The sequence below is a fragment of the Misgurnus anguillicaudatus genome, chromosome 20 (genome assembly GCF_027580225.2).
Source record: "Misgurnus anguillicaudatus chromosome 20, ASM2758022v2, whole genome shotgun sequence".
NCBI lineage: Eukaryota > Metazoa > Chordata > Actinopteri > Cypriniformes > Cobitidae > Misgurnus > Misgurnus anguillicaudatus.
In genome coordinates this window covers 32,739,815-32,756,837 of record NC_073356.2, presented here as the reverse complement: position 1 = coordinate 32,756,837, position 17,023 = coordinate 32,739,815, and the positions used below count along the sequence as shown (strand labels likewise).

Below are 17,023 nucleotides of genomic sequence, written 5' to 3'. Positions count from 1 at the left end.
CTTGATTTAAGAATATTGAGAATCTTGTGTCCAAGAGGCCTTGAAATGGTCACCAAAATTGATTTCTCCTCCTTGATTTTCTATAAAATTCTTAAAAATTATAACATGTTAATTTACAGTTTTAAATTAATGAAATTTTAGTAGGAACTAAGACATATAGCTTTGGCACTTTTACAAAAAGCTTTTGAGTCAGTCAACATTTGAAGTGGATCAAAAAAGTTGTTCACAAAAGTTGTTTTAAAGGGGCCATGGCATGAAAATCTGACTTTTTCCATGTTTAAATGCTATGATTGGGTCCCCAGTGCTTCTATCAACCTAGAAAATGTGAAAAAGATCAACCCAGTAACTTATGTCATAAGGAGCTCTTATTATAATAATACCACCCCTTAATCTGCACTATCCAACCACAGCACTGCCATTTAGTGCAGAAAAAACACAATTGAGTTTTAATTGCAACAAACCACCATCATTGTGATCAGTGTTTGAATTTCATCAGCTCATTTGCATTTTAAAGGACACACCCAAAACGGCACATTTTTGCACACACCTACAAAGTGGCAATTTTAACATGCTATAATAAATTATTTATATGGTATTTTGAGCTTAAACTTCACATATGTGCCATTTGGACACCAAAGATTTATTTGACATCTTAAAAAAGTCTTGTGCCATGGCCCCTTTAAAATATTGTACAATACGCATTCTCGTCTTAGAACAACTTTGATGAACTTTTTTGATCCACTTCAAATGTTGAGTGTATGTATGACCCGGGACCACAAAACCAGTCATAAGGGTACATTTTTTTAAGTTAATATTTACACATCATCTAAAAGCGGAATAAATAATTTTCTATTGACGTATGATTTGTTAGAATACGACAATATTTGAAAATCTTGAATCTGAGAATTGCAAAAAATCAAAATTTTGAGAAAATCACCTTTGAAGTTGTCCAAATAAAGTCCCTAGAAACACATTTTACTTATAATAAATAATTTTTTATATATTTATGGTAGGACATTTTTCAAAATATCGATAACGCCTTCCAATAAGGTTCATTAGTTAACATTAGTTAATGTATTAACTAACAGGAACAAACATGAGCAATACATTTGTTACAGTATTTATTAATCTTTGTTAATGCTAAAAGAAATAAAGCTGTTCATTGTTTGTTCACAGTGCATTAACTAACCTTAACAAGAATTGAATAAAGTACTAGTAATTTTTTAAATTAACATTAACAAAGATTAATAAATGCTGTATAAGTGCAGTTCATTATTAGTTCATGTTAACTAATGAACCTTATTGTAAAGTGTTACCAAAATATCTTCATGAAACAATCTTTACTTAATATCCTAATGATTTTTACATAAAATTGATAATTTTGATCCACACAATGTATTGTTGGCTATTGCTACAAATATATATGTGCTACCTGATTACTGGTTTTGTGGTCCAAGGACACATTTAAACCTATAGGTACTGTTTAACATGTACACATGAGCAGTTGTGGTTGCATATGTATACACAAACAAGAATCTGCATTGAAAGCATTTAAAAATAATATGAATGACATTAGTTAAAGATCAAAATTATTTCATCAATATTCAAAAATGTATCTATATTTAACCTCCTAAGACCAGAGCTTTGGTTTGTCTTTTTTTTTTTCAGATTTCTTCCAGCTATTTTGGGGAATAAATATAATAACCAAATATTTTTATATGAACATGAATCAGTGTAATTGTAATTAAGTATGGTGCAAACAACAAAAAAATGCCAGGTCTAGGAGGTTAACACAGATTGGCTTGCAAAACTCAATGGATAAAAAACTGCACAACGACCAAGAATTGTGTTAGGTCTTTAATTTTTTCAATAATCTCTTGTTTAGAAATATTGCACATGGTCAACATGCCTGTCGATGAGTTTACACTCACCCGTCTCATTCTTAAACTCCTTTCTCCAAAGTAAAGACAGTTTATTGGATACACAATCATAAGTTGTACACGCATACATGTGCAGGTATGTTTGTGTGTGTGCAAGCATTCGTCCGTCGCTGGGGAAAGGATAAAACAAGTGCCGAAAAATAAGTGTGGGGTTAAATGGTTACATATGCCTAACAATTGAACATCTCTCCAGTAGCCACCAGATAACAGGCATACGCTAACAGTCTTTTGAAGAAGTGCTGCTGCATTGTTTTTTCGGGGAAAATATGGATAGCTTTTGCTCAGGGACAGGTTTTGTCAAGGTGCATGTAATCACTCGCACACACACAGACATCTGTATATCATGGACATATAGAAATATATAGGTATATTCATACATTTATAATGTCACACATTCAAGTGAAGACAGAGTAGCATTTTTATACTCATCACTCCTTCTCTTTCAGCAAAACTAGACGCAAAAAGTGCTAGGTTAAATTTTTTCTTTTTTTTAGTTTGTTCAGTTTGGATTTCTCTCTCGATACTCACTTCTAAAAGTTAATATATTTTTCCTCTCTCGTTTCAATATATATATCATTTTATAACAGCTTGTACAGTGAAAATCTATGGCACTAATAGGTGACTTATCTACTTCAAAAAATTGCCCACCCACATGTCCTATTGCACCAATGAAAGAAGAAGAGGCAGAGCGAGAAAGAGGAGATCCTGAGAAATGCCGCCCCCAGCGCTGGTCTCGGGTCAGCCGTCCCTTGTGTAATAAACTCTGACTCCAGACCAGCGCTTAAAGTGACGCTTTCCATAAACACTTCAGTTAAAAGTTTTAAGGACGTGAAAAAATAAAGGGGACTCCTTAAGGGATACAGAAGGGAGAATCGAACGAAATGGAACCAAGTTATTGGTTAGTTTTTAAATATCTAAAAACAAATACTTTCCTGATTTAAACCATGGTCTAGGACCACATATTGTGCAAACACCTGATTGCAATATAAAAAAGAAAGAAAGAAAAGAAGAAACAAACAGAGAGAGCCTTGTGCCCACCCTATCCCCCCTTCCCCAGCCATCACGGTTATATACAGTGTACGAGGAAAACCCTATATTGGCGGCCAGAGAAGAGGAGCTTCAGCTAAGAGGCTAAAACAGAGTCTTTTTTTTACGTAATCGCTCCAACACTTAGATAGCTGGATTAGTCCATGCTGAAAATATTACTAGAGTAAGAGGAGAGGCGCAAGCTAATACAAAAAAAATAGATCAGTCAATTCCACCATTACGACACAACAACAAAACGACAAAGCTTAAGAACTACATGTTGATTCAAAGAGGGGTAGTGTCTCTATTCGTTTCGTTTGTTTCTTCTGAGGGTGCTGCGTTGTCGTTATGCCATTTTGGCCATCGCCGTAGCCTCTGTTTCTGCTCCGCTGGTCTAGGTGACTCTCGAGTTTGTCGCTTCTGGGAAAACCTGTTTCAAATTTACAGCCCACGCTGAAGAACAGTAACAGCCAATGCATGTACCCCGCTACGGGGGCGTAATATTCGGATGAAGACCCTGCTCCTCCCCGGCTATTGCTTTCCATCTCAGTCTCTCGCGAATAAAAGTGCAAACGCATTTGTCCCCCCCTCCCCGTTTTGGATCGAGAGTTACCGGTACCTCAAACAGTCAAACTTCTCTTAAAACATTCAGTACACTCAATAAAAATCTGTGCTAGCCCCGTCTGGCGAGTTCGCCGGACCGGGGCTTACTGAGCATGTGCCGACAGGCTGCCTGTCGTGCAGCATTGAAGGGCTCTAAAATTCAGACAGAAAGTGAAGCCACGCCCCCATGTGCAGAGGCGGACCAATGACTGCCTAACGTGAGTGGCATATGCGAAACGAGTGCGTTTCTTGTGCAAGTTGTGAAAGTGACGCTTCTATGTAATTGCATAAAGTGTGTGGCCGTAAGCATATGTGTAACTGTGCATATAAGAACAAAACATCAACGAACGGCAACGAAACCGGTCCTAATAGAAATGAAGCAAAATCCACATCCACAAGAGCCGTATATCGTCGGCGAAAATGCGTTTCTACGATCCGTCCCTACATTCGTCTTTCCGGTTATCCTCGTTCTTCATTTCGCATCCTGCGGATCGCCCGCGTCTTTCTTTGGCTCCTCCGAATTCCTCCCTCTTTCTTCTGGCTCAGAATTCTCCCTGGGTGCTGGATTGGATGATCCAGGAGTAGAGGCGGAGTCTGAGACTCCTGGCCCCAAGGCGTCTGAACTGCCGGCCGTCTGCATAATCTTCTGCCTCACCTCGCGGATCTTCAGCTGCAGGCACAGCTTGTTGGGAAAAGTGTCGGAGTAGCGAGATTGAAAGGCAGCTGTGGCTTGCGCTAAAACAAAAAGAGGCGCAGGTTTTCTTATATGTAGTACATAATATATAGTATTAACCCTGAATATAAATGTAAATGGGTGATTCTCACAAAACCATTGAAACACCACGGCACTAATGATTTTAGCTTTAAAATGTGTAATATAGTAACATTAAAAAGCATCAGAATTAACACAATACTGTGTTCTACCTTGCACAATGTGTGATTTCAACATAAGAATTTATAATTGGAAATTTTATCTCATTTTCTGCTGAAATTCTCATTACCGCAATGTGTCCGGCTGTGTTTGAACATGCGTTATGTTGTAATTTAATCAAATTAACACGAAAATATTAGAAAAAAAATAAATGGATGTTTTGCTAGACTACTTTAGATGACAGAAAAAATATTTACTGAATATTCATGTATAATAATTATGAAGAAAAATTAGGAAAATTATGTGTCCATGCCTGATGTTCTCATCCTCCGCAACACTTTTTGAGAACAGTTTAAGCACACATACAGAATTTTAATAAAGTTTGATTTTGAGTGACCAAGCACATGGACCAGTTACTTCAAGATGGCTACCAGGTAAGATCATTTTTTTTTAGAGTTAATTTGAAATATTGTCTTGTCAGAATGATTACACGACATTTTGATTATCATTACCGCAACAGATGCTTATTAAATGTTAATCTAATTAATAGAAGCATAATACTTTGATTTTAAATGCATGTGCAGAATCTCCAAATTATGTTCTTTCAGGTTTGTCATGATGTCATTTTGAAAATACGTCAGTGTTGATGTTTTCTGACTGTTGCGGTAATGAGATTTTTTAGGACTAATTTTTTTAATTATGTTACCAAAAGTGTTAAATGATAAGTAAAAGTTTTTAAATTAATGTTCAAATTTACTCCAGACTTTGTTTTTCAATGTCTGGTGGGAAAAAAAGTAAATTTAAGCAATTTTTACATTTTCATGCATCACATTTTTAAAACCAAGTTTTCGTGAGAATCACCCAAATATCTTGCATAGTAAGAATCCCGATGTTACCTGAGGGAAAGAAGCCGTGTTCCTGAAACAGCTGCATTACAAGAACCCGCCGCTGGTCCAGCATGCGACGCAAAGACGAGGGTGGCACGCGATCCAGCTCCTCCAAAATATGCTCGGTCTCTCCAACTGATAAACAGAGCAGTAAAGAATGAGGACATGTAAGAAATGGTGTTGAAACGAGAAAGGTTTTCGGATGACGTTTCCGATGAGTTAAAGTCGTAAAGACACACCTGTTCTGTCTGTATACACTTGATTGATCCTTAACAAGGTAATGGAGTTGAAAATAAAAATAGGCTCACCGGCCCTGTCAAAGGTGAAGATTTCTCCTTCACACTTGGCAGCGCTTTTAGGTGTGTTCGGCTCCGAGCTGCAGCTGGAAAGACGGCGACTCTTCCTCCTCGGTGAACTTGGGTCATCAGCAGAATCTAGATCTAGAAACGAAGAAGAAACGGTTTTGTTTATATGAAGAGTTCAGATGCGAAATCTTATAGGTGCATCCGACTTGTTTTGTTGTAAATTAGCATTTTTCACCTTTGTTTAGGTTCAGTAATTTCACTTTAATGCCAATGAAAAACTTAATAGTCAGTAACTGAAATGCCTTATATTCACAAATGTCACGTTTGTCATTTCATTGTAATTTTACAAAGCTGCAAAGCCTATGCGAGTTTTTGTGGCAAAAAGTAAAGAAGTAAACAGTTGCAAAATCAATAAAGATGTAACTAGAAACATTGCAAGTCAAAGTGTAAAAATGAAAAACTGAGCTGCACATTAGGTGGTGCTGTGGTCCATGTGACTGCAAGCGTGCCGCACAAGCCCTAAAAAGTAAAGCGAAAACGTCTTGATCACCCCCCACCAGTGACTGGTCCTATTATAAGTCATAAACCCCACCTCCCCCATGTTATTCAATGGGACTTGAGACCAACTAAACAATTTAATTACACTTCAAATATCTTTTTTCCGAAGCTGGTTTCTGTCATTCACGCTGATGTAAATGTAAGTGTTTGTTTTTTAAAATAAGTTTGTTTTTAGTTATTAATGCTGTAAAAATGGTGGTGTGACATCATGATTGACAGCTGTGATATCGTGTGATATGCGCATTCTACGAGAGCAAGGACGGGGCCTTGATTTCGTGGCTTTAATTCCTGCTCTCTACTGCGCAGGACTGGTCCCGAAATCGCTACTGCACAGACTCAAGACCCAAGATGCCAGGGCCGTATCGGGACACTGCCGGCTTCACATTTCACCAATGGAAGAGAGCGAACGGGCGTTGTTCATTTTTTTTTACAGTCTATGTGTGACTGCCACATACGGGTTGTATACAGGTCGAATTCTGACAACAAAGCAGCATTTCGGAATGGTGTGAGAAGGAGATTAAGCATTTGAGAGTTTACATTTATTTTAGACAGAAATCTCAGAAATTGGATTCGTTTTTTGCTAAATTAGGACAAATAATGGACAGTATCGATTTGTGCCAGTTCAGAACGAGAATTTTAAATTCATGTAGTATTTTAACTTTAAAAATAACCAGGGGACCTCCTAATATATGAAGAGTTTGGTACCAAAACGCAATAAATCCATTTTGACTAATTTCTGTAAAAACGTGTTTTGTATTCCAAGAAAGTGACAAGATGAAAACCATTATTTTCTGTTATAAACTTTCACATAGCATCTTTAGATTATAAAATCATATAATCCATAATTAGATTTTCCAAGATTTGATTTAAAAACTTTTTTTCCCACAAAATGCAACAAATCCATGACAAGTTTTTGCTATAAATGCTATAAATCTGCATGCATGCATCTTTGCCATGTTATATTCATTTAGTTGACTAGTGGTATACACTGATTAAAAAATAAACATTAATGGCATTAATGAAAACACTTACTTTGTCATATTAAGAACACTGTCATTGCTGCTGTCATCCTTGGGACGTTGTCGCCAAATTTTTTGACAGCGATGAGCTGTAAAATGTTTTGGTCCTGCTCGATTTTCATTTACTTTGAGTAAAATTATGGAAAGTTTTTCATAAGATCCCCTGGGGTCAGTTTGTTAGCAAGACAGAAGCTTGAAGCTGTCATGTGAGAACAAGCAACAGCCGGCATTTTCCCTTCGCTTGAGTGTCTCGCGCAAATTATTAGATTTCTATGGTTTACGTTTCTTCCCCGCCACAGAAAACCACCACAGGTTTATCAATGCCATCAAAAGTATTACTTTGTTTTTGTTTGTTTGTTGATTACAAAGTACAAAGTAGATGAGGAAAACTAGGATTCTGTGTGTATTCAACGCGCCGCCATTATTATTTACAATGCGTGGATTGGTGCGCTGTGATTTGTTGAAAGGATTTATTGCATTCTGCAGAGAAGGAGAACTGACGACGTTTATGGGAAAAAAGGGAGAAAAGATGACAGAATAACACGTTGGATATCGGATTTTGCATAAAATTAAGAATTGACTTTTTAATGCTGATACAATACTGATTTTGGTGGTAACAAATTTTTTTTTTAAATGGTGTTTATTGCGTTTTGGAACCAAACTCTTCATATATTTTTGTGCTTTATAGGGGGTCCCTTAATGCTTATAGGAGGTCCGGGACCACCCTTGTCCCCCCTCAATTCAAACACTGCTCAAGAGTACCTTTCTCTTATTCACACTGAAGAAATTCAGGCTCTCACCTGTGGAGTTTCTTCTCTTCTTGCGGTAACTGCCCAGTATGGCTCTAGGTGAAGTTGCTAGACTCTGTAGATTGGGAGAGGGCAGTATATCTTCTGGCTTGAACTCCGGCAACTCCGCAAGACGCTCTTCAAAAGAGGAGCCAAATAACACCCTGTAAACGAATAAAAACGAATATTAAACTTCCACAGTCACTTTTTACCACCAGTTATTTATTAATTATTTATGCTTAGAAAGTTAGCAAAGCATGTAAACTGTCTACATATTTAACCAAACTAATAGTCATTTAAATCCGTTGGCATGCTTGAATAATGTCTAATCTACGTTACATCATTGGTTTCAATTAAACTATCACTCACTTGTCAGCGGCATCCGTGGTGCTTTTAAGTGGAGGTGGGCGGAATTTGGTCTTTTTAGTGGAAGGGGTGTCAGTCTGCACAGGAGGCGGTGGAGGGTCCAGAGCACAGGCGTCCCTCCGTCCTACCTGAAAAAGAAAATGAATACAGATCCAGATGAGAACTGTGTAAATTTAGCAAAGTGAATAGTGGACCGAAACATAATCTCACTTCTTTGCTGTTGGTCTCCGCTTGAGTCTCTGTCTCTTCTTCCAATGCGCTCATCCTCTCAGCTCTCTCCGTTTGAGACGAGACCCCTTCAGTATTTCTCTCGTACTCTCTCTCTGTTTTGCTCCATTTGTTTCCATCATCCTTCCCTTCACAATGTTGACCTGTGAAAACATTTTACATATACCAATATATATCAACATCAGTGACTTTCATAAAAAAAAAACTTTAACCCTACGCAAGACAACACTGTATTACCTGTATATGTGTGTGATGTTCCAGTGGGTTGCACCGCTTCCTCCACACCACTAGATGGTATCTGATGCCCATCCTTTGACATTATGGGTTCTCTTTGTCCCTCTGTATCTTTTTTAGACTCTGGTCCTCTCTCACCCTCCATCTGCATGTTTTCCTGAGACTGCATCTGCGCATCTGCCTGCTGCGCAGTCGCGTTTGAAGAGGTTTTGATTTGAGGTGATGAGGATGTCGTTGGGGTTGATGCAGAACTTGCAGAGCTATGAGGCACGGCTGTTACTGACACAACCCCTCCGGCGTGGCTACCAGTTGGGTAAATGGCAGTTAGAAGCTGACGGGTGGCTGTTGAGGATTGTGCAGGTTGTGACGGACCGCTTGGGGTCGGACATGGAGCCAGGAAGGGTGGCTGACCTGTGGTAGAAACTAATTTTAAAGGTGCCATGTCGTGAGATTTTTTAAAGATGTAAAATAAATCTTTAATGTCCTTAGAGCACATATGTGAAGTTTTAGCTCAAAATACCATATAGATAATTTATTATAGCATCTTAAAATTTCCACTTTGTAGGTGCGAGCAAAAGTGTCCTTTTGGGTGTGTCCTTTAAAATGCAATTGAGCTGAGGAAATGCAAACACTGATCACCATAATGGTGGTTTGTTGAAATTGAAACTCTTTCTCTCTCTCTGCACTAAATGGCAGTGCCATGGTTGGATAGTGCAGATTAAAGGGCGATTTATAGTCGTGCATAAGTTCTACGCCGTAGCTACGGTGTAGGCTATCTGTAGCCTGTGCGTAGCCTGACGTGCACCTCGCAAAAATTTTAACAGCGCGTCAGATCTACGCGGACCGCACGCGCTGTGATTGGTCCACCAGAACCCCTCCCGTCAGAAAAAAAACTGCGTCATAGGTATTTCCGTTTGTGATGGTGAAAACAAAGATGAGCCAAGTTGAGGAGTGATTTTACTTAAACTGCATCAAAAGTCGCTGTTTATTTACTTCCATCGTTGCGGGTCTTCTCAAATTATACACAACAAGTTGCTGTTTCTTCTTCATTTGTGGGTAAACTTGCTAAGCTTCTTCTTCTTTGACGTTCGCGCTGCTACTGTGGTTACTGCCTACCAGCGGTCCACGCGCGTGTTTGCACGACGACGCAGATGACGATGCAAAAGTATAAATGACAAAAACCAACGCGGAACCTACGCCGCCGCAGCGCCTACGCACAACTATAACGAGCCCTTAAGGGGCGGTATTATTATAATAAGATCCCCTTATGACACCACAAAAGACTATAGTTAACTTTGGTAAGGGAAGTTTCTTGAAACACTTGAAGTTTCGTTTTGCAATGAAACTCTTCACTTATTGTTTATGTACTTGCTTGATAACTTATTTTAGTTTTTTTAACCAAAGATGTATGCTGTAAAATGACATATAATCAGTCCTTCCAGAATTTTTTTTTTTTTGATTGTTGCGGGCAAAAATCCATGATCTTGCGGCACGTTTTCTTAAAAAATGCGACGGAATATGCGGGATATTTATGCAATTTTATGCAATAAAATTGCGGGCACTTGCAAAAACTGTTTGCAGCTTTTGAATGATGTTCATGTCACATAATCATGTCACTTCATAACGTTTGCCATGACAATAGGGGACATGGCTGTGCTTGTGTGAGAAATATGCAACATTTTTCAACTTTCGGCTATTATATACGTGCTTTTTGTTACGAAAATCAATTATGAAATCATGCAAGCCCCGCATTATTTGTGCACGGAAATCTGCAATTTATGCTGCGAAAGTGCGACGTATTTGAAAAAATGTGTCCCCCGCATAATTATGTGGCTGATTATGTGTTGAATCATGCGATGGCATATCGCGTTTTTTCTGGAGGGACTGTATAATAGAAATGTATGTTATATAATGACATAATACTCCTGGTCTAAAGGAGTGTCATACTTGCAACAATAGGTTGCACCAAAGTCTGGCCAGCTGGGGCAATTGCAGTAAAGCCAAGTGTTGCCATTGGAGATTGCAAAAATGATGGACCCGCAGGTGATGGAGCCTGTTGGGCAGAGGAGACTGCAGGTGTAGATCCTAATGGTAGAGGTGTGGCTACTCCAGGAGTTGACTGTACATATGTGATCCTAAGGGGAAACAAAACACATAAAAAAGGTAGAAGGTTAGGGTCATCTTGATTTGGCCAAGTTTGTTACAAAGAGAATTGACAGGTAAACCAGAATTGAGCCTAATCCCATCCTTTTCTCTATCTGTCTAATATGGGGTTCCCACACCTTAGTTAACATCAAATTCAAGAACCTTTCAAGGACTTTCCAGGTCCAATACCCTCAAATGCAATGCTCAAGTGAGAGCAAGGTTACATCGTGTTACCTTTTAAGATACATTGTTACAGTTCCCTTTCGATAGAACTCGCGCTGCGTCACAGCGGTGACACTTTGGGGACGCCTCCAGGGGTAAGTGCGTCTGACTGTGTATATCAAATTCAACCAATGGTGAGGCATAACAACAAAGACAGGGTGACGCGGGAGCCAAGACGTATATCGCTATCTGAAATATTGCCAAAGACGGCGTTACATGGACGCATGAAGTATGGCAAGAGAGATGCAGCTTCTCGTTCCCTTTTCAGGGAACAAGAGTTACATACGTAACCCGAGACGTTTTCATGCATCAAACACAACTATTCAAAAAGCATTTTGGTACTGAAGATATAAGCATTTAAAGCGAACAGTTTAGCACACGTGCTTAAAAAGTCTAGAATTTTTATGATATTATCCGACACTACACAGTTTAATGACCTGTATCTATGTATGTATATTTTCAAAAACTTCACAGGGCAATGAATTTTTCCTCCCAGATTCACAAACTTTCAAAGATTTCAAGGACCCGTGGGAATAATGCTAATAGGACGCTGTTTCAAGACCCAGTACTTCACCTTGTAGGTGGTGGTGTCAAAAGTACAGTCTGCGGAGGGGTGGGGCCAGAAGCCATGACAGCTGCAGTTGCCATAGAGACTGGGAAGGAGCTACCAGTATGCACTGATCCTCCAGGATGCACATTTGCTTGGACCACAGGCATTGGTGCAATTTGAATGATCTGTAAAGCAGAAATTTTTACATATGAATTGCATCATCCAATACATTTCGTATATTTGTGAAGTGTGTTAGTAACACAAGCCAATCTACCTTGCTTCCTGGTTGAGCCCCATTTTGAACAGGAAGGGGTGGGCCCACTAGGGAAATTGGCTGAGGAGGTGTGGATCCGGTTCCGACAGTTGCCATGGGAACCAGCATCTTGCTCTGCAAGACTGGGGACTGTGCTTGAACTGCAAACAAGGATAAAAATACTGATCTAGTACAGGCCAATGTTACGTGGTCCCCGATCTCTGAGTTACCTAAATACCCCTGAATTATTGTATTGTATGTGATGTACGCGTGGATCTCTTTTGATCTTAACTTTTAATCCATATTAGCATCTTTTACAGAGTGTCCAAAGGAGGGAATAACAATATACCAAATGCTATGTCCAGTTCTTATCACCTGAATTAAATGCCCCTTACCTCCACCTACTGGGCTGACTCCTCCCACTGCTGGGACAGACGCATATCTTATTCCATGGCCTGCCCCTGAGTGTACCCCATTGGCTAGTGTCACGTGAGTGGGCGGAGCATTGGTCAAAGCAAGGACACCTGATGGCTGCTGTGTTTGCTGAGAGGAAGGGCTGTTAGGATTGGTTGTTGCGGGCAGCGTTGGAAGGATGTACTGCACCTGTGTCACAGGTTTTCCACCACTAGACGTTGTGATGGAGGCAGCGGGAAGGAATTGAGGATGAATTATGGGAAGGGGTACGGCATTGTTGCCGGCCGTTCCATTGCATGGAGTAGGATGGGACGGGGTGATAAGCTGAACTGTGGGCTGGTTAGAAAAGGTGCCTCCCAGGACTAGCCCGGTAACTAAACTTCCTTGGCCGTTAGGTTTGGGAGAAGAAGAGGATATGTACCCAGCCCCTGCCGCTCCACCAGCACCAATCAATAGCTTGGACTTTCCGTCAAATGGCAGGATACCTCCGTCGGCTGGTTTGCTGGCGATGGGGATAGGGGTGCTCGTGATGGGCCGAACAACATTGGTCACTATGGTAGGGGCCATCCTGGCAGGGCCTTGTGCATGGTACATCTCTGCACCGCGAGGCAATGTGGCACTTATGCTGGCCACTGGGGTTGAATTAGGGTGAGGAGGAGCCTGTCCACCTCCACCTCCTCCCATGAGTCCACCTTCTCTTCCTTTTCCTTCCCTTGGCCCTCCATTCTCTTGCTCTGCTCCCTCCATTCCCCTCCTTTTCTTCTTCTCCATGTTTTCCAGCCCCTCTTTTCCAGGAGAAAACACCAACGAGGAATGGACAGGATGGAAGGTGCGCTAAAAAAAACAAAACAAAAGCAAACTTGATATTAAAATAACACAGGTTTGTAAATAACGATGCGAGGGCAAATATCTTTTCTGTTGCTATGGTAATGAGGCTCGTCGAATGCAAAGCATATTTTTCGACAAGGAATCTATGGCCTTTTACAGATGAAATCTCAACAGAAATGTATCTGTTCTAGTCTACATATGTGGGAGGCTAATAACACAGACAGCCTCTCAATAAAAATGCCAAAAGAACATGCTTAAAATAGCTTTAGTTAAAGTATAGTATGTAACACTGCAGGAAACTGCTGTCACATGCGTATCTACGTGTAAAGCTTTACCTTGCAGTCGGCTTCATCTGCATGCTCGTTGTCATCGTCGCTGTCTGTCACTCTCTCTTTACACTTCAGGTCTATAGAGCCCTCAGCAAATGCGTCGTCTGTGAAAAAATCACAGCGATGCATGAAACCGAGAGATCACAGCTAATATACATCACTATAATGAAGGTGAGAAAGCTGAGCAGTGAAGAGATTTTGACTTTAAAAAACATTGTACTGAACATGCTTGTTAGAAATGTAAATGTATGATTTTTCTATCTTGCTAACATACAGCCGCGGGAAAAAATTGCTGAAAAAATTGAGAGACCACTCCAGTCTTGATTTTAATCATCATTTCTAGATGTATTGTGACCATTTCAGTCCAGTGTCTGTTGAATTTCAACAAAAAGCAAACCTCAAAAGTGACAAAGTCACCCAACAGCAAATGTAAAAGACTGAGAGCATGACAAGACCCATGAAAGATGTGACCAAAATATCAGGGTCCTAGTCCTAAAATACATGTAAAAACATTTGGATTTTGTTGTTGAGAAATGAATTTAAACAGTTTTCCGATCTTCAATACTGCAGAGAAAACAACTGCATCTTTTTTTGTTATTTTGACCATATTTCAATTTTAAGTAAAACAATTCAAATAAAAACATAATTTATTAAGAATTTGGCAGAAATGTTGTTGGTAGTTGACAGAATGAAACAAAAATTATAATTTTACTTAAAGGCGTAGTCCACGATGTTTGAAAAACGCTTTGGAAAATTAGACGGGCCGACTACCAAAACACCCTTATAGCCAATCAAATCAAATCAAATGCCGGGTTGCGTATGTGTGGGGCGGGTCTATCAACAGATGGTCCAGATTCTATTGGGGTAGGGGCGTGTTTGTTTAGGTGATTTCAAATATCAACATTGGCTTTCAAACATCATGGACTCCGCCTTTAAACACATACCTATAAACAATACAATCTAGAAAAACTGAAAGGGAAAACTTAAAATGGTCTTTTTATTTTTTCTGCGGCGGTTCATAAGATTGTCAAGTTGTGACAATGACTAATAATAGTCTTAAAAGCTTTAAGTTAATTTTTTTAAACATTTATTTGTTATTAATAACATAATTTATTTTACATTCAGTGGCCAGTTGTTCAAAAGTAATCCATTTGGATTTCTGCTTTCAGATTAGATCAAAATTTTTAAATGGGTTCTGAAATTGGATTGGATCACAAAATCCAATCTAGGTTTTGATCTGGATCAAATCATTACTTCTGTTGTTCAAAACATTTTAGGAAGATTGGTATTTGTTTGATCCCAAAAAGTAGGATTATACTGATCCCATCAGAAGGGTGGATTTCAGGAACAATTATGTAATAAAACTTTTTACTTAAACATATAAACCTACAGTTAGTCTACAATACAACATTTATATCATGTAATATTTACAAATTTATAATTTTTTGTTGAAATTGTGCTCTTGATAAGTTCAATCCTTACCGTGGGTTCACACCAGCCGCGTTTAAGGCGTCAAATTTGCATTTTCCCGCTTGAACATTTTGAGTTTACTCGCTTCATTCACACATAATATTGTAGTCATCTAGACATTTACCCAGAAATTCGCGTCATGGGAGGGGCTTCTGCGACTCCGCTCGCTTCCTGTAATCACGTCACTACTAGAGCAAGCTCCTGATAGGTTAGCGCGGCGCGTTTTTCCGCCATAGTTCAAATGTTTAAACTCGCGCGTTTCAATGTTCAATTCGCGTCATTCACACAAACTAGACGTGCGAATGAGGCAGAATCGCGTCTACGCACCACGCTAAACGCCTTATTCGTGCCGCAAGACCTCTAGACGTGCGTCAACGCGTCTTTACATTGACTTAACATTGAAAATCACTCGCGCTTGACGCCTCTACTGCGGCTGGTCTGAACGTAGCATTAGAATGATAAAGTATAACATTGAGCTACCATTTAAACGTTCCAGTCAATTAAGAAAGAAAAAAATCCATATAAATCCCTCATAGAGCAGTCAATAGCAAACAAAAATATTTAACATTTAATTTTAAGAAAAGACATTTTTAAACATAGATTTATCACAATCTTCAGAGACTAAATAGTCAAAAGTAGTTTTAATAAACGGCATCTCTACAAATATAAACTACCGGACATTTAGCTTTATGACTTAAAATGCATGTGTTTTTGAATAATCTATATTTGTTTGTTTTTTGTGGGCCAGAAGAACAAACAATGTTGAATTGAAATAAAAAGTAAAGGAAAGTTGTGCCGTTGTATTGTCTCTTCAAATAAAAACACTTAGCGACCCCATACTGACCAGACTACCAATTGTTTTTTACATAGCTAATAGTCAACATTGACACGTGATCCCATTTAACATGTGATGTCCTGGATAGCAAAACATGGGACCAAATTTCCTAAATCTGAATTATTTGATTCCATCCAGACTACATTTTTTGAACAACTGCCCCCAGATGTTACTGCTAATAAAAAGCTAGGCTTTGTGGTTAAATGATAAATACTTAAAATGTTAAACAATAAAATGTTAAATGATAAATATTTTATATTAATCTACTTTTGAACCCTCAAAGTAAACACCGTGCGAGTGTTCAGTAGAGAGGGTTTTCTTAGGAAAATCTTAGTCAAGAATGAGAGAATGAGAATGGTATGCAAAAGATTTATCTCAGAAACAAATCGCAGAAATATAATCATTTTCTGATGGATTTTACATTCCACACATGGCAGCATCATCTATTACAGTTTGGATCATTAAATGGGGTTTTAATATTGAGTAAAAACACGTGAAAGTAGGTCTGCACGATATTGAAGGGGAAATGCAATATGCGTTAACTTGTTAAATGGTGCGGTATACAATATGTACAGTGGCTGAGAAGTGCAAAACAAAACAAACAAATCTACAAACCGGAAAAGGTATGCATTTGTGTGAATGGAATAGTTACTGCTGATTGGACGACACTTCTGTCAATCAAGATACACCGAAAGTACAGTATAGCTGGTAGCACTATTGCCAGTACTGTGGGTTCAAATATGGCCATCATTCTGCAGTTTAGGTGCAAAAATATCTCAAGATTTAAAAGAGAGGTGACAAAAAAACTATTTACCTTGTTTCAATAGACGTTGCAGGCAGATGTCATGTTAACCAGACATTTTCTGTCTTTTGACAATTTTTGCAGTGACCGAAAAATCTGAAAGCCATACATCATTTTGACATTACACCGAGGGTGATTTATTGTAACTTGCAAATGTAAAGCCCACCCATGTCCAGTTGGTGGCAAATGCGCATTATTCATTCATCTGCTTCGCGTGCTGTTAACCTCTGGTCGCAGGTATTATTATAGGCTAGATAGCGATAGTTTAGCTATCATACGGTATTTACAATTACACGAAATACAACAAGTATAAAGCATTAGTGAAGCAAGTAGTGTGTTTGCTTGATTTT

At 39.0% G+C, this 17,023-nt stretch overlaps 1 protein-coding gene across 2 annotated transcripts in view; it reads right to left on the bottom strand.

Moving 5' to 3' along the window:
• Positions 1-1,844: 1,844 nt before the first annotated feature.
• The window catches only part of cica (capicua transcriptional repressor a), a 29,383-nt gene continuing 14,204 nt past the window's right edge, over positions 1,845-17,023 (bottom strand). The window contains exons 9-20 of one of the 2 annotated variants that reach the window (XM_055219443.2): positions 13,573-13,670; positions 12,391-13,243; positions 12,017-12,156; positions 11,767-11,927; positions 10,773-10,960; positions 8,829-9,248; positions 8,574-8,734; positions 8,367-8,491; positions 8,010-8,161; positions 5,636-5,767; positions 5,337-5,462; positions 1,845-4,304 (exon numbers count right to left, since the gene is read on the bottom strand). In XM_055219443.2, coding sequence (XP_055075418.2) covers positions 4,042-4,304; positions 5,337-5,462; positions 5,636-5,767; positions 8,010-8,161; positions 8,367-8,491; positions 8,574-8,734; positions 8,829-9,248; positions 10,773-10,960; positions 11,767-11,927; positions 12,017-12,156; positions 12,391-13,243; positions 13,573-13,670 — 2,819 coding nt within the window. In that variant the 3' untranslated portion in view covers positions 1,845-4,041. The remainder of the gene's footprint in view (positions 4,305-5,336; positions 5,463-5,635; positions 5,768-8,009; positions 8,162-8,366; positions 8,492-8,573; positions 8,735-8,828; positions 9,249-10,772; positions 10,961-11,766; positions 11,928-12,016; positions 12,157-12,390; positions 13,244-13,572; positions 13,671-17,023) is intronic. The other variant, XM_055219444.2, reaches the window with a different exon arrangement.